General features: G+C 53.8%; 1 protein-coding gene across 2 annotated transcripts in view; it reads right to left on the bottom strand.

Annotated features, from left to right (window-relative positions):
• LOC142907282 (sodium-dependent proline transporter-like) overlaps nucleotides 1–17739 on the bottom strand; it is a 62808-nt gene that overhangs the window by 25488 nt on the left and 19581 nt on the right. For both annotated transcript variants that reach the window (XM_076056593.1, XM_076056592.1), the window contains 4 exons: nucleotides 14765–14913; nucleotides 13304–13353; nucleotides 8562–8700; nucleotides 3416–3550 (listed from right to left, as the gene is read on the bottom strand). In XM_076056593.1, the coding sequence (XP_075912708.1) occupies nucleotides 3416–3550; nucleotides 8562–8700; nucleotides 13304–13353; nucleotides 14765–14913 (473 nt within the window). The remainder of the gene's footprint in view (nucleotides 1–3415; nucleotides 3551–8561; nucleotides 8701–13303; nucleotides 13354–14764; nucleotides 14914–17739) is intronic.

Here is a 17739-nt window from a genome sequence, read left to right as displayed (position 1 = left end):
AGTGCTGTCAGTAGCGAGTAGCAGCAGCAGCACCTGTGAAGGCCGGCACTGTGACTCACCTGTGCCCCCCACTCTGACTCTCTGACTCACCTGTGCCCCCCACTCTCTCTTTCTGACTCACCTGTGCACCCACTCTCTCTCTGACTCACCTGTGCCCCCCACTCTCTCTCTCTGACCCACCTGTGCCCCCCACTCTCTTTCTCACTCACCTGTGCCCCCCACTCTCTCTCTCTGACTCACCTGTGCCCCCCACACTCTCTATGACTCACCTGTGCCCCCGACTCTCTCTCTCACTCACCTGTGCCCCCCACTCTCTCTCTGACTCACCTGTGCCCCCCACTCTCTCTCTGACTCACCTGTGCCCCCCACTCTCTCTCTGACTCACCTGTGCCCCCCACTCTCTCTCTGACTCACCTGTGCCCCCCACTCTCTCTCTGACTCACCTGTGCCCCCCACTCTTTCTCTGACTCACCTGTGCCCCCCATTCTCTCTCTGACTCACCTGTGCACCCCACTCTCTCGCTGACTCACCTGTGCCCCCACTCTTTCTCTGACTCACCTGTGCCCCCCACTCTTTCTCTGACTCACCTGTGCCCCCACTCTCTCTCTGACTCACCTGTGCCCCCCACTCTCTCTCTCTGACTCACCTGTGCCCCCCACTCTCTCTCTGACTCCCCTGTGCCCCCCTCTCTCTCTTTGACTCACCTGTGCCCCCCACTCTCTCTCTGACTCACCTGTGCCCCCCACTCTCTCTGACTCACCTGTGCCCCCCACTCTCTCTCTGACTCACCTGTGCCCCCCACTCTCTGACTCACCTGTGCCCCCCACTCTCTGACTCACCTGTGCCCCCCACTCTCTCTCTGACTCACCTGTGCCCCCCACTCTCTCTGACTCACCTGTGCCCCCCACTCTCTCTCTGACTCACCTGTGCCCCCCACTCTCTGACTCACCTGTGCCCCCCACTCTCTGACTCACCTGTGCCCCCCACTCTCTCTCTCTGACTCACCTGTGCCCCCCACTCTCTCTCTGACTCACCTGTGGCTGGGCGAGGCGCTCCCATTGTGGTGTCAGGTAGAACGCCACTCCCTGTCTCTCTGTGACTCACCTGTGCCCCCCACTCTCTCTGACTCACCTGTGCCCCCCACTCCCTCTCTCTGACTCCCCTGTGCCCCCCACTCTCTCTCTCTGTGACTCACCTGTGGCTGGGCGAGGCGCTCCCATTGTGGTGTCAGGTAGAACGCCACTCCCTGTCTCTCTGTGACTCACCTGTGCCCCCCACTCTCTGACTCCCCTGTGCCCTCCACTCTCTCTCTGACTCACCTGTGCCCCCCACTCTCTCTCTGTGACTCACCTGTGGCTGGGCGAGGCGCTCCCATTGTGGTGTCAGGTAGAACGCCACTCCCTGTCTCTCTGTGACTCACCTGTGCCCCCCACTTTCTCTCTGACTCACCTGTGCCCCCCACTCTCTGACTCACCTGTGCCCCCCACTCTCTCTCTCTGTGACTCACCTGTGGCTGGGTGAGGCGCTCCCATTGTGGAGTCAGGTAGAACGCCACTCCCTGTCTCTCTGTGACTCACCTGTGCCCCCCACTCTGTGACTCCCCTGTGCCCCCCACTCTCTCTCTCTCTGACTCACCTGTGCCCCCCACTCTCTATCTCTCTGACTCACCTGTGGCTGGGCGAGGCGCTCCCATTGTGGTGTCAGGTAGAACGCCACTCCCTGTCTCTCTCTGTGACTCACCTGTGCCCCCCACTCTCTGACTCACCTGTGCCCCCCACTCTCTGACTCACCTGTGCCCCCCACTCTCTCTCTCTCTCACTCACCTGTGGCTGGGCGAGGCGCTCCCATTGTGGTGTCAGGTAGAACGCCACTCCCTGGCTCTCTGTGACTCACCTGTGCCCCCCACTCTCTGACTCCCCTGTGCCCCCCACTCTCTCTCTGAGACTCACCTGTGCCCCCCACTCTCTCTCTGACTCACCTGTGGCTGGGCGAGGCGCTCCCATTGTGGAGTCAGGTAGAACGCCACTCCCTGTCTCTCTGTGACTCACCTGTGCCCCCCACTCTCTGACTCCCCTGTGCCCCCCACTCTCTCTCTGAGACTGACCTGTGCCCCCCACACTCTCTCTGACTCCCCTGTACCCCCCACTCTCTCTCTGACTCACCTGTGCCCCCCACTCTCTCTCTCTGACTCACCTGTGCCACCCACTCTCTCTGACCCACCTGTGCCCCCCACTCTCTGTCTGACTCACCTGTGCCCCCCACTCTCTCTGACTCCCCTGTGCCCCCCACTCTCTCTGTGACTCACCTGTGCCCCCCACTCTCTCTCTCTCTGACTCACCTGTGCCCCCCACTCTCTCTCTGACTCCCCTGTGCCCCCCTCTCTCTCTTTGACTCACCTGTGCCCCCCACTCTCTCTCTGACTCACCTGTGCCCCCCACTCTCTCTGACTCACCTGTGCCCCCCACTCTCTCTCTGACTCACCTGTGCCCCCCACTCTCTGACTCACCTGTGCCCCCCACTCTCTGACTCACCTGTGCCCCCCACACTCTCTCTGACTCACCTGTGCCCCCCACTCTCTCTGACTCACCTGTGCCCCCCACTCTCTCTCTGACTCACCTGTGCCCCCCACTCTCTGACTCACCTGTGCCCCCCACTCTCTGACTCACCTGTGCCCCCCACTCTCTCTCTCTGACTCACCTGTGCCCCCCACTCTCTCTCTGACTCACCTGTGGCTGGGCGAGGCGCTCCCATTGTGGTGTCAGGTAGAACACCACTCCCTGTCTCTCTGTGACTCACCTGTGCCCCCCACTCTCTCTGACTCACCTGTGCCCCCCACTCTCTCTCTGACTCCCCTGTGCCCCCCACTCTCTCTCTGTGACTCACCTGTGCCCCCACTTTCTCTCTGACTCACCTGTGCCCCCCACTCTCTGACTCACCTGTGCCCCCCACTCTCTCTCTCTGTGACTCACCTGTGGCTGGGCGAGGCGCTCCCATTGTGGAGTCAGGTAGAACGCCACTCCCTGTCTCTCTGTGACTCACCTGTGCCCCCCACTCTGTGACTCCCCTGTGCCCCCCACGCTCTCTCTCTCTGACTCACCTGTGCCCCCCACTCTCTATCTCTCTGACTCACCTGTGGCTGGGCGAGGCGCTCCCATTGTGGTGTCAGGTAGAACGCCACTCCCTGTCTCTCTCTGTGACTCACCTGTGCCCCCCACTCTCTGACTCACCTGTGCCCCCCACTCTCTCTCTCTCTCACTCACCTGTGGCTGGGCGAGGCGCTCCCATTGTGGTGTCAGGTAGAACGCCACTCCCTGTCTCTCTGTGACTCACCTGTGCCCCCCACTCTCTGACTCCCCTGTGCCCCCCACTCTCTCTCTGAGACTCACCTGTGCCCCCCACTCTCTCTCTGACTCACCTGTGGCTGGGCGAGGCGCTCCCATTGTGGAGTCAGGTAGAACGCCACTCCCTGCAGGGAGCCCTCCAGCGTCGCCCCGCGCACCAACAGGATCAGCAGCACTGCGTACGGGAACGTGGCTGTCACGTACACCACCTACACACACGCGTATACACACACACATACACACGTATACACACACACACATACACACACACATACACACATACACGTATACACACACACACACGCATACACACACACACGCATACACACACACACATACACACACACACATACACACGTATACACACACACACGTATACACACACATACACACACACATACACACGTATACACACACGTATACACACACGCATTCACACACACGTACACCACCTACACACGCGCGCACACACACACGTATACACACGCGCGCACACACACACACACGCATACACGCATACACACGCACACACGCATACACACACACACGCATACACACGCACACGCATACACACACACGCATACACACACACGTACACCACCTACGCACGCGCGCACACACACACGCACACACGTATACTCACACAAGCACACACATGCACACACACACACGCACGCATACGCACACACACACACGCATACACACACACGCATACACACACACGTACACAACCTACCCACGCGCGCACAAGCATACACCTGCATACAAATCAAAGATCCCCCGTGTAGCCTTAACAGACTGTAGGGGCACGTGCTGTTAGCGAGCACCTATGAAGGCCGGAACGGTACACGAGGGGGTGGGTGGCCAGCACCACGCCCGACCGCCTTTGTCTCCCTAGTGGCAATGTTTTTATCCACCGCACCAGGTACTCATTTGAGGCTGAGTCGACCTAGGGGAGGCCCGGGACCGGTTCAGATAATCGTCACTGGTGTTGGCCGTGAGCGGGAATCGAACCCGGGTCGCCAGGTTCATAGCGCAGCGTAGCGCTAACCGCTACACTATCGCTCCCACACGTACACACACACACACGCATACACACACGCACACACGTATACACACACGTACACACACACACACGCATACACACACGCACACACGTATACACACACGCACGCACACGTACAGCACCTACGCAAGCACACACACACGCACACACACGCACACACGTACGCCACCTACACACGCGCGCACACACACACACGCACACACGTATACACACGCACACGTACACCACCTACACACGCGCGCACACACACACACACGCACACACGTATACACACGCACACGTACACCACCTACACACGCACACACACACACACACACGCGCACACACACACACGCACGCACACGTACAGCACCTACGCACGCGCGCACACACACATGCACACGTACACCACACACACGTATATATATACACACACACACGTGTACACCACCTACGCACGCACACACACGTACACCACACACACGTACACCACACACACGTATATACACACACACGTGTACACCACCTACGCACGCACACACACGTACACCACACACACGTACACCACACACACGTATATATACACACACGTGTACACCACCTACGCACGCACACACATGGACATACACACAGGTACACATACACCCATGCATGTACACCACTCACTCACGTGTATGGTGAGCGAGTGAGCGAATGGTGAGCGAGTGAGTGAGTGGAATGGTGAGCGAGTGAGTGAGCGAATGGTGAGCGAGCGAGTGAATGGTGAGCGAGCGAGTGAATGGTGAGTGAATGGTGAGCGAGCGAGTGAACGGTGAGCGAGCGAGGGAACGGTGAGCGAATGGTGAGCGAGCGAGTGAATGGTGAGTGAATGGTGAGCGAGCGAGTGAATGGTGAGCGAGCGAGTGAACGGTGAGGGAGCGAGTGAACGGTGAGCGAGTGAACGGTGAGGGAGCGAGTGAACGGTGAGCGAGTGAACGGTGAGCGAGTGAACGGTGAGGGAGCGAGTGAACGGTGAGCGAGGGAACGGTGAGCGAGTGAATGGTGAGCGAGTGAATGGTGAGCTAGCGAGTGAACGGTGAGCGAGTGAATGGTGAGGGAGTGAACGGTGAGCGAGTGAACGGTGAGCGAGTGAACGGTGAGGGAGCGAGTGAACGGTGAGCGAGTGAACGGTGAGCGAGTGAACGGTGAGGGAGTGAACGGTGAGCGAGTGAACGGTGAGCGAGTGAACGGTGAGGGAGCGAGTGAACGGTGAGCGAGTGAACGGTGAGCGAGTGAATGGTGAGCGAGTGAATGGTGAGCTAGCGAGTGAACGGTGAGCGAGTGAATGGTGAGGGAGTGAATGTTGAGCGAGCGAGTGAACGGTGAGCGAGTGAATGGTGAGCGAGCGAGTGAATGGTGAGCGAGCGAGTGAATGGTGAGCGAGCGAGTGAATGGTGAGCGAGTGAATGGTGAGCTAGCGAGTGAACGGTGAGCGAGTGAATGGTGAGCTAGCGAGTGAACGGTGAGCGAGTGAATGGTGAGGGAGTGAATGGTGAGCGAGTGAATGGTGAGCTAGCGAGTGAATGGTGAGCGAGTGAATGGTGAGCTAGCGAGTGAACGGTGAGCGAGTGAATGGTGAGGGAGTGAATGGTGAGCGAGCGAGTGAACGGTGAGCGAGTGAATGGTGAGCGAGTGAATGGTGAGCGAGCGAGTGAATGGTGAGCGAGCGAGTGAATGGTGAGCGAGCGAGTGAATGGTGAGCGAGTGAACGGTGAGGGAGCGAGTGAACGGTGAGGGAGTGAACGGTGAGCGAGCGAGTGAATGGTGAGCGAGTGAATGGTGAGCGAGCGAGTGAATGGTGAGCGAGTGAATGGTGAGCGAGCGAGTGAATGGTGAGCGAGTGAATGGTGAGCGAGCGAGTGAATGGTGAGCGAGCGAGTGAATGGTGAGCGAGTGAATGGTGAGCGAGCGAGTGAATGGTGAGCGAGCGAGTGAACGGTGAGCGAGTGAATGGTGAGCGAGCGAGTGAACGGTGAGCGAGTGAACGGTGAGGGAGCGAGTGAACGGTGAGCGAGTGAACGGTGAGCGAGTGAATGGTGAGCGAGTGAATAGTGAGGGAGCGAGTGAATGGTGAGCGAGCGAGTGAATGGTGAGCGAGTGAATGGTGAGCGAGTGAATGGTGAGCGAGTGAATGGTGAGCAAGTGAATAGTGAGGGAGCGAGTGAAACGGTGAGCGAGTGAACGGTGAGCGAGTGAATGGTGAGCGAGTGAATGGTGAGGGAGCGAGTGAACGGTGAGGGAGCGAGTGAACGGTGAGCGAGTGAATGGTGAGCGAGTGAATGGTGAGGGAGCGAGTGAACGGTGAGCGAGTGAATGGTGAGCGAGTGAATGGTGAGGGAGCGAGTGAATGGTGAGCGAGCGAGTGAATGGTGAGCGAGCGAGTGAACGGTGAGGGAGCGAGTGAACGGTGAGGGAGCGAGTAAACGGTGAGCGAGTGAACGGTGAGCGAGTGAACGGTGAGGGAGCGAGTGAATGGTGAGCGAGCGAGTGAATGGTGAGCGAGTGAACGGTGAGTGAACGAGTGAACAGTGAGCGAGCGAGTGAATGGCGAGCGAGTGAACGGTGAGCGAGTGAGTGAACGGTGAGGGAGCGAGTGAATGGTGAGGGAGCGAGTGAACGGTGAGCGAGTGAATGGTGAGCGAGCGAGTGAACGGTGAGGGAGCGAGTGAACGGTGAGGGAGCGAGTGAATGGTGAGCGAGCGAGTGAACGGTGAGCGAGCGAGTGAATGGTGAGCGAGCGAGTGAATGGTGAGCGAGTGAATGGTGAGCTAGCGAGTGAACGGTGAGCGAGTGAATGGTGAGGGAGTGAATGGTGAGCGAGCGAGTGAACGGTGAGCGAGTGAATGGTGAGCGAGTGAATGGTGAGCGAGCGAGTGAATGGTGAGCGAGCGAGTGAATGGTGAGCGAGCGAGTGAATGGTGAGCGAGTGAACGGTGAGGGAGCGAGTGAACGGTGAGGGAGTGAACGGTGAGCGAGCGAGTGAATGGTGAGCGAGTGAATGGTGAGCGAGCGAGTGAATGGTGAGCGAGTGAATGGTGAGCGAGCGAGTGAATGGTGAGCGAGTGAATGGTGAGCGAGCGAGTGAATGGTGAGCGAGCGAGTGAATGGTGAGCGAGTGAATGGTGAGCGAGCGAGTGAACGGTGAGCGAGTGAATGGTGAGCGAGCGAGTGAACGGTGAGCGAGTGAACGGTGAGGGAGCGAGTGAACGGTGAGCGAGTGAACGGTGAGCGAGTGAATGGTGAGCGAGTGAATAGTGAGGGAGCGAGTGAATGGTGAGCGAGCGAGTGAATGGTGAGCGAGTGAATGGTGAGCGAGTGAATGGTGAGCGAGTGAATGGTGAGCAAGTGAATAGTGAGGGAGCGAGTGAAACGGTGAGCGAGTGAACGGTGAGCGAGTGAATGGTGAGCGAGTGAATGGTGAGGGAGCGAGTGAATGGTGAGCGAGCGAGTGAATGGTGAGCGAGCGAGTGAACGGTGAGGGAGCGAGTGAACGGTGAGGGAGCGAGTAAACGGTGAGCGAGTGAACGGTGAGCGAGGGAACGGTGAGGGAGCGAGTGAATGGTGAGCGAGCGAGTGAATGGTGAGCGAGCGAGTGAATGGTGAGCGAGTGAACGGTGAGTGAACGAGTGAACAGTGAGCGAGCGAGTGAATGGCGAGCGAGTGAACGGTGAGCGAGTGAGTGAACGGTGAGAGAGCGAGTGAATGGTGAGGGAGCGAGTGAACGGTGAGCGAGTGAATGGTGAGCGAGCGAGTGAACGGTGAGGGAGCGAGTGAACGGTGAGGGAGCGAGTGAATGGTGAGCGAGCGAGTGAACGGTGAGCGAGCGAGTGAATGGTGAGCGAGCGAGTGAACGGTGAGCGAGCGAGTGAACAGTGAGCGAGCGAGTGAACGGTGAGCGAATGGTGAGGGAGCGAGTGAACGGTGAGGGAGCGAGTAAACGGTGAGCGAGTGAACGGTGAGGGAGCGGGTGAACGGTGAGCGAGCGAGTGAATGGTGAGCGAGCGAGTGAATGGTGAGCGAGTGAACGGTGAGTGAACGAGTGAACAGTGAGCGAGCGAGTGAATGGCGAGCGAGTGAATGGTGAGCGAGTGAGCGAGCGAGCGAGGTGGACGTGGGGTGGTGGTGGTGGTGGTGACCTTTCCCGAGCTGCGGACGCCGCGGAAGAGACAGAGCCAGATGATGACCCAGGCCAGCAGGAGACAGCCGGCTAGCTCACCCCTCACTCTGCCGGGGTTGTGAAGACCCTGGGTGGACCCCACCTGCAGCACGCGCTCACTGGGGTAGGAGATCAGCCGTGGTCACTCACTCAGGGGTCGTGAAGACCCTGGGTGGACCCCACTTAGAGCACTCACTGGGGTAGGGGGTCAGCCGTGGTCACTCACTCAGGGGTCGTGAAGACCCTGGGTGGACCCCACTTAGAGCACTCACTGGGGTAGGGAGTCAGCTGTGGTCACTCACTCAGGGGTCTTGAAGACCCTGGGTAGACCCCACCTGCAGCACGCGCTCACTGGGGTAGGAGATCAGCCGTGGTCACTCACTCAGGGGTCGTGAAGACCCTGGGTGGACCCCACCTGGAGCACTCACTGGGGTCGGGGGTCAGCCGTGGTCACTGACTCAGGGGTCGTGAAGACCCTGGGTGGACCCCACTTAGAGCACTCACTGGGGTAGGAGATCAGCCGTGGTCACTCACTCAGGGGTCGTGAAGACCCTGGGTGGACCCCACTTAGAGCACTCACTGGGGTAGGGAGTCAGCTGTGGTCACTCACTCAGGGGTCGTGAAGACCCTGGGTGGACCCCACTTAGAGCACTCACTGGGGTAGGGGGTCAGCTGTGGTCACTCACTCAGGGGTCGTGAAGACCCTGGGTGGACCCCACTTAGAGCACTCACTGGGGTAGGGGGTCAGCCGTGATCACTCACTCAGGGGTCGTGAAGACCCTGGGTGGACCCCACTTAGAGCACTCACTGGGGTAGGGATTCAGCTGTGGTTACTGACTCAGGGGTCGTGAAGACCCTGGGTGGACCCCACTTAGAGCACTCACTGGGGTAGGGGGTCAGCCGTGGTCACTCACTCAGGGGTCGTGAAGACCCTGGGTGGACCCCACTTAGAGCACTCACTGGGGTAGGGAGTCAGCCGTGGTCACTGACTCAGGGGTCATGAAGACCCTGGGTGGACCCCACTTAGAGCACTCACTGGGGTAGGGAGTTAGCTGTGGTCACTCACTCAGGGGTCGTGAAGACCCTGGGTGGACCCCACTTAGAGCACTCACTGGGGTAGGGGTCAGCCGTGGTCACTCACTCAGGGGTCGTGAAGACCCTGGGTGGACCCCACTTAGAGCACTCACTGGGGTAGGGAGTCAGCCGTGGTCACTGACTCAGGCGTCGTGAAGACCCTGGGTGGACCCCACTTAGAGCACTCACTGGGGTAGGGAGTCAGCTGTGGTCACTCACTCAGGGGTCGTGAAGACCCTGGGTGGACCCCACCTGGAGCACTCACTGGGGTCGAGGGTCAGCTGTGGTCACTGACTCAGGGGTCGTGAAGACCCTGGGTGGACCCCACCTGGAGTCTGACTTACTAGAGTGACTTACTAGAGTGACTTACTAGAGTCTGACTTACTAGAGTGACTTACTAGAGTGACTTACTAGAGGACTTACTAGAGGACTTGCTAGAGTCTGACTTACTAGAGTGACTTACTAGAGTGATCTTCTTTGGTTCTTTCGGTAAAGTCACGTAGAATGAGAATAAAATAATAAATTGATAAAATAAAATAACACAATAATATTCACGTGACGTTTCGGCCACAACACAAGCGGCCTTCATCAGGTGAAGGGACGAGACTGTCTGGGTAGGACAGCGCTGGAGTGAAAGAGCCACGTTCAGATCACGGCCTTTAAGCCTCAAATTTCAGCACCACGGATAGCTACGGGCCCCGTTCAGACGGACGAGTTCGTCCATGGTCGGAACAGAGGAGGGGGAGAGAGACAGCTGCGAGGCGCTATTATACTCCATGTTGTAAACTATACCATTAACCGTGGTGTGAGAGGTATTAAGAGTCAATGCTGGCGAAAGAGCTGCGGTCTGAAGGTCATCGTAAAATACAATTAATTAAGAACAGAAATGGTTTAAAACATCTTTCCAATGGTTACTAAGCCAGAATCCATCTTCTCGGTTGAAATTGTCTCTGTGCTTGTATATGTGAATGGCCTCATGAACGAATCTCTCATGGTAGCCGGTTGGTTTGCAAAGAACCTCCGTCTTGGAGAAGTCAATGTCATGTGAGCCCACTGAATTATAACAGTGATCTGCCACGGCAGAGGAGTTCGAGGCACTTTAGTTTGTAAACGCCCGGGTACTGTATGTCTGGAACAGCATCTTTTACAGATGGAACTAAATCACGGATTTTATGTACTGTGTGGAATCGGACCTGGATCTTGTGTTTATTCAGGATTTTGGAGATCTTTTTAGTGACCCCTGCAATGTAGGGTAAGGTGATGGTTTTGAGTGGCTCCACAAGAGGATCCTTCTTCATGACTGGAGTGATGGCTTTGCGGATTGTGTAGTCGGAGTAACCATTAGCCCTGAGAGCCTGGTGTACGTGCTTGAGTTCACTGGTAATGTGTTCCTGGTCGGATATGCATTGGGCTCTATGGTGCAGAGTCTTGATGAGGGAGTTCTTCTGGGATGGATGGTGGTGGGAATCCGGTTTCAAGTAAGCATCTGTATGGGTAGCTTTCCTGTAGACAGAGTGGCTCATTGAACCATCATGTCTCCTTTTAATTAAGACATCCAAAAAGGGTAGTTTGCCATCTTTTTCGACCTCCATGGTAAATCTGATGGCTGGGTGTATGGAATTGATGTGGTCGTGGAATTGGTCTAGAGCAGGCTGGCCATGTGGCCAGATGACAAAAGTGTCATCCACGTACCTCTTCCATAAGGTCGGGCGTAGAGTGGCAGTCTGGATGGCGTCAGTTTCAAATTTTTCCATGAATACGTTGGCTACAACCGGAGAAAAATTTGGCTTACTAGAGTGACTTACTAGAGTGACTTACTAGCGTGACTTACTAGAGTGACTTACTAGAGCCTGATTTACTAGAGGAGTCTGACTTACTAGAGTCTGACTTACTAGAGCGGCTTACTAGAGTGACTTACCAGAGTGACTTACTAGAGTGACTTACCAGAGCGACTTACTAGAGCGACTTACCAGAGTGGCTTACTAGAGAGACTTACTAGAGTCTGACTTACTAGAGTGACTTAGTGGAGCGACTTACTAGAGTGACTTACTAGAGTGGCTTACTAAAGGAGTCTGGCTTACTGGAGTGGCGTACTAGAGTGACTTACTAGAGGAATCTGGCTTACCAGAGTGACTTACTAGAGTGACTTACTAGAGGAGCCTGACTTACTAGAGTGGCTTACTGGAGTGGCCTACTAGAGGAGTCTGGCTTACTGGAGCGGCTTACTAGAGTGACGTACTAGAGCCTGATTTACTAGAGTGACTTACTGGAGTGGCTTACTAGAGTGACTTACTAGAGTCTGATTTACTAGAGTGACTTACTAGAGTGACTTACTAGAGGACTTACTAGAGTGACTTACTAGAGGTGTCTGACTTGCTAGAGTGGCTTACTAGAGGAGTCTGGCTTACTAGAGTGACTTACTGGAGCGGCTTACTGGAGTGACTTACTGGAGTGGCTTACTAGAGGAGTCTGACTTACTGGAGTGATATACTAGAGTGACTTGCTAGAGTGACTTACCAGAGTGACTTACTGGAGCGGCTTACTAGAGTGGCTTACTAGAGTGACTTACTAGAGTCTGACTTACCAGAGTGACTTACTGGAGTGGCTTACTGGAGTGACTTACTGGAGTGGCTTACTAGAGGAGTCTGACTTACTGGAGTGATTTACTAGAGTGACTTACGAGAGTGACTTACTAGAGTCCGACTTACTAGAGTGACTTACCAGAGTGACTTACTAGAGTCTGACTTACTAGAGTCTGACTTACTACAGTGACTTACTAGAGTCACTTACTAGAATCTGACTTACTAGAGTGACTTGCTAGAGTGACTTACTAGAAACTGACTTACTAGAGTCTGACTTACTAGAGTCTGACTTACTAGAGTGACTTACTAGAGTGGCTTACTAGAGGAGTCTAACTTACTAGAGTGACTTACTAGAGTGGCTTACTAGAGTCTGACTTACTAGAGTGATTTACTAGAGTGACTTACTAGAGCGACTTACTAGAGTCTGACTTACTAGAGTCTGACTTACTAGAGTCTAACTTACTAGAGTGACTTACTAGAGTGGCTTACTAGAGTCCGACTTACTAGAATGACTTACTAGAGTGACTTACCAGAGTGACTTACTAGAGTGACTTACTAGAGTCTGACTTACTAGAGTCTGACTTACTAGAGTCTGACTTACTAGAGTGACTTACTAGAGTGACTTACTAGAGTGACTTACTAGAGTGGCTTACTAGAGTGACTTACTAGAGTCTGACTTACTAGAGTGACTTACTAGAGTGACTTACTAGAGTGACTTAATAGAGTGGCTTACTAGAGTCTGACTTACTAGAGTGGCTTACTAGAGTCTGACTTACTAGAGTCTGACTTACTAGAGTCTGATTTACTAGAGTGACTTACTAGAGTCTGACTTACTAGAGTGATTTACTAGAGTGACTTACTAGAGCGACTTACTAGAGTGACTTACTAGAGCGACTTACTAGAGTGACTTACTAGAGTGACTTACTAGAGTGACTTACTGGAGTCTGATTTACTAGAGTGACTTACTAGAGTCTGACTTACTAGAGTGACTTACTAGAGTGGCTTACTAGAGTGACTTACTAGAGTGACTTACTAGAGGAGTGTGTCTCTGCGTGGTGACACTCACTTCCAGAACACCTCGCTCGGCGTGGCGTGGGTCTCGTTCAAGGTCAGGTTCTGTGCGAGGAATAGAATCATCATCATCAGCAGCATCATCATCAGCAGCAGCGTCATCATCATCAGCAGCAACAGCAGCGTCATCATCATCAGCAGCAGCGTCATCATCAGCAGCAGCAGCAGCAGCGTCATCATCATCATCATCAGCAGCAGCAGCGTCATCATCATCAGCAGCAGCAGCGTCATCATCATCAGCGTCATCATCATCATCATCAGCAGCAGCAGCGTCATCATCATCAGCAGCAGCGTCATCATCATCATCAGCGTCATCATCAGCAGCAGCGTCGTAATCAGCAGTATCATCATTAGCACCAGCATGATGATCATCATCAGTATAATCATCATCACTAGCAGAATCATCATGATCAGCTTCATCATGATCATCAGCAGTGACCATCACCCTACTACAGGCAGCAGACTGACGCACAGGGACAGCTGCCACTGGGGGTGCCCCTAGGCTGTGTGGGGTCTGTGTGTGTGTTTGTGTGTGTGTTTCCATGTGTGTGTATCTGTGTGTGTATATATATCTGTGTCTGTATATCTGTGTCTGTATATCTGTGGGTGTCTCTGTGTGTGGGTGTCTGTGTGTGTGTGTATCTGTGTGTGTGTGTGTATATCTGTGTGTGTGTGTATCTGTGTGTGTGTGTATCTGTGTGTGTATCTGTGTGTGTGTATCTGTGTTTGTGTCTGTGTGTGTGTGTATCTGTGTGTGTGTATCTGTGTGTGTGTGTGTATCTGTGTTTGTGTCTGTGTGTGTATCTGTGTGTGTGTGTGTGTATCTGTGTGTGTGTGTATCTGTTGGGGGAGCGGTAGTGCAGCGGTTAGCGCTACGCTGCGCTATGAACCTGGCGACACGGGTTCGATTCCCGCTCACGGCCAACACCAGTGACGATTATCTGAACCGGTCCTAGGCCTTCCCTAGGTCGACTCAGCCTCACATGAGTACCTGGTGCGGTGGGTAAATACATTTCCACTGGGGAGACAAAGGCGGTCGGGCGTGGTGCTGGCCACCCACCCCCTCGTGTACCGTTCCGGCCTTCATAGGTGCTCGCTAACAGCACTTGCCCCTACAGTCTGTTAAGGCTATATGGGGATCTTTGTCTTTGTGTGTATCTGTGTGTGTGTGTATCTCTGTGTGTGTGTATCTGTGTGTTTGTGTCTGTGTGTGTATCTGTGTGTGTGTGTGTATCTGTGTATCTGTGTGTGTGTGTATCTGTGTGTGTGTGTATCTGTGTGTGTGTGTGTGTATCTATGTGTGTGTGTATCTGTGTGTGTGTGTATCTGTGTGTGTGTGTATCTGTGTGTGTGTGTATCTGTGTGTGTGTGTCTGTGTGTGTGTCTGTGTTTGTATGTGTCTGTGTGTGTTTGTGTGTGTCTGTGTGTGTGTGTCTGTGTGTGTGTGTGGGGGTACCGTGCACAGGTGCTGGTTGTTTGGTGCTTCGCAGGCCCAGGGCAGGGGACTCTGGAAGGAGCTGAAGAGGTAGAAGAGTGTCCAGGCGATGATCACCACGTAGTAGAGACTCACCAGCACGGAGAGTATCAACATAGCGTAGCCTATACCTACACACACACAGATACAGATACACACACAAATACACACACAGATACACACACAGATACACACACACAGATACAGATACACACACAGATACAGATACACACACAAATACACACACAGATACACACACACAGATACACACACACACAGATACAGATACACACACAGATACAGATACAAGATATACACACACACACAGATACACATACACACACAAATACACACACAGATACACACACAGATACACACACAGATACACACACAGATACAGATACACACACAGATACAGATACACACGCAGATACACAACAACAACAACCGCCATTCGCCACTAAGTGGCGGTGACGTCACCACGACGCTTGTGCCAGGCTATGTGCACCTTGAGGCCACGTGAAGTGTCGAACGCCCGCTGGCAGGAGGTCACGGGGCAGACCCAGGTGCCATGGGTCGACTGACTGAGATGACTGGCTGATGCACCACCTGTGCCCCCTACTGTGCCAACCTGCTGTGCTTTAGCCACCCGGCGCTCCGCTCGTTGTTGTGAGCATCGCTCCTCCGCCCTCCGTTGTTGTTGTAGGGCGACTACCTCCAACTGCCCAGTAGCGTCCTTCACGAGCCTCCTCCACAGAGGCCGATCTTGACACCGCTGGTACCAGTCATCGGCAAGTCCACTCAGCTCCACGTCCTCCTGTACCACATCACTCCATCTCTTCTCTAGCCCGTGCCGCGCCCGCTTAGCCCCCTCGATCCGGCCGAACAAAAGCTGTTTCGGCATGTGGTGGCTGGGCATGCGGGCTACATGACCCAGCCATCGCAGCCTTGCCCACCGGAGGAGCTCACCGATGGGACCTTGCCCAGATCTTTCAAGGATTTGTGAGCTCCTCACACAATCCAGCCTGGTTAAACCCAGGATGGATCGTAGGCAGGCCAGCCTAAATGTTTCTAACCGGCGAAGATGTTCCATTAGGGGGGTCCACGTTTCGCAAGCGTAGAGAAGGGAGGGAATGACCGTGGCCGAGAAGACCTGAAGCTTAGTGCGGAGCGACAGACCAGGTAGCTTCCACACAGCGTTACGCAACCGATGAAAAGATATTGCCGCTCGACTGATTCGGAGTGAGACCTCTGCTGTTAAACTGGAGCTGGTCATAAGCACACTTCCCAGGTATGGGAAACTCTCCACTCTCTCCACAACTGCCCCATCACCGATTGGGAGTTGTGGTGGTGGAGTGTCCGATGGTACAAAATACCCAGGCAGGTGCTTAGTTTTGGTGGGGCTGATGGTAAGGCCCCATCTCTTAGTGGCACGCTCCAGTCTCAGCAGCAGCGTCTCCAACTCATCTGAATGAGCAGCTATTACTAAATCATCAGCATACATAACGTGGTTGAGCAATAGGGAGCCATCCCTTGACCGCACCCGGGCATCGATCAGCCTCCCATTATATCTGTACCATATGGAGATTCCCCCGGTCAAGCTATTGAAGGCTTCACGAACTTCGTGGTCAAAAAAGATGTTAAATAATGTGGGAGCCAGATGACATCCCTGTCGCACCCCAAGGTGTACACGGAATGGCTCTGACTCCCGGCCACGTAGTTTTACCCGGGCCCGCTCACCATAATGAAGGTCCTTAATGATTGTGAGCAGAGGGTCAGGGACTCCAAAAGCACGAAGAACAACCCAGAGTCCAGGCCTACTGATGGTATCATAGGCCTTGACCAGGTCAATAAAGCAGAGCTGTAGGTCTTGTTGGAATTCCCTACACCTCTGCTGTAGCAGATGGACAGAAAATATGGCATCTGAAAAGGACCGCCCTTTCCTGAAACCGCATTGGGGCTCCGCAAGCCTCTCCTCAGCGTGCCTGGCAAGGCAATGTTGAATAATCCTTGCCAGGACCTTTCCCGGCACACTGAGGAGTGAGATGCCCCTGTAGTTGTTACAGTGTGTGCGGTCCCCCTTCTTAAAGAGGGGGACCACCAGGGCATCCTTCCAATCCTGCGGAACCCGTCCAGTGGTCCAGACTGTTGTTATGATGTCATGTAGGGCAGTCTGAGATACACACAGATACACACACAGACACATACACAGATTCACACACAGACACATACACAGATTCACACACAGATACATACACACATATACTATACTGTATAGTAGTGGCGTACAGTGTAGTGTACGGTGTAGTGTACAGTGTAGTGTATAGTTGTGTACTGTATAGTAGTGTAGTGTATAGTGTAGTGTATAGTGTAGTGTATAGTGTAGTGTGTAGTGTATAGTGTTGTGTGTAGTGTAGTGTATAGTAGTGTAGTTTATAGTGTAGTGTATAGTAGTGTAGTGTATAGTAGTGTAGTGTATATGAGTGTAGTGTATAGTAGTGTAGTGTATAGTGTAGTGTATAGTAGTGTAGTGTATAGTAGTGTATAGTAGTGTAGTGTATAGTGTAGTGTATAGTGTAGTGTAGTGTATATCAGTGTAGCGTATAGTGTAGTGTATAGTGTGTATTGTAGTGTATAGTGTAGTGTATAGTGTAGTGTATAGTGTAGTGTATAGTGTAGTGTATAGTAGTGTATAGTGTAGTGTATAGTGTAGTGTATAGTGTTGTGTATAGTGTATAGTGTAGTGTATAGTAGTGTATAATGTCCTGCATAGTGTAAAGTATAGTAGTGTATAGTAGTGTATAGTGTAGTGTATAATGTAGTGTATAGTGTACTGTATAGTAGTGTAGTGTATAGTGTAGTGTATAGTGTAGTGTGTAGTGTATAGTGTTGTGTGTAGTGTATAGTAGTGTATAGTGTAGTGTATAGTAGTGTAGTGTATAGTGCAGTGTATAGTA

This window comes from Petromyzon marinus, chromosome 76, assembly GCF_048934315.1.
Source record: "Petromyzon marinus isolate PM22_M1 ecotype Great Lakes invasive population chromosome 76, UKy_Petmar_22M1.pri1.0, whole genome shotgun sequence".
In the NCBI taxonomy this organism is placed as follows: domain Eukaryota; kingdom Metazoa; phylum Chordata; class Hyperoartia; order Petromyzontiformes; family Petromyzontidae; genus Petromyzon; species Petromyzon marinus.
The sequence above is the reverse complement of the archived record's forward strand: the minus strand, read 5'-3'. Positions and strand labels throughout refer to the sequence as shown.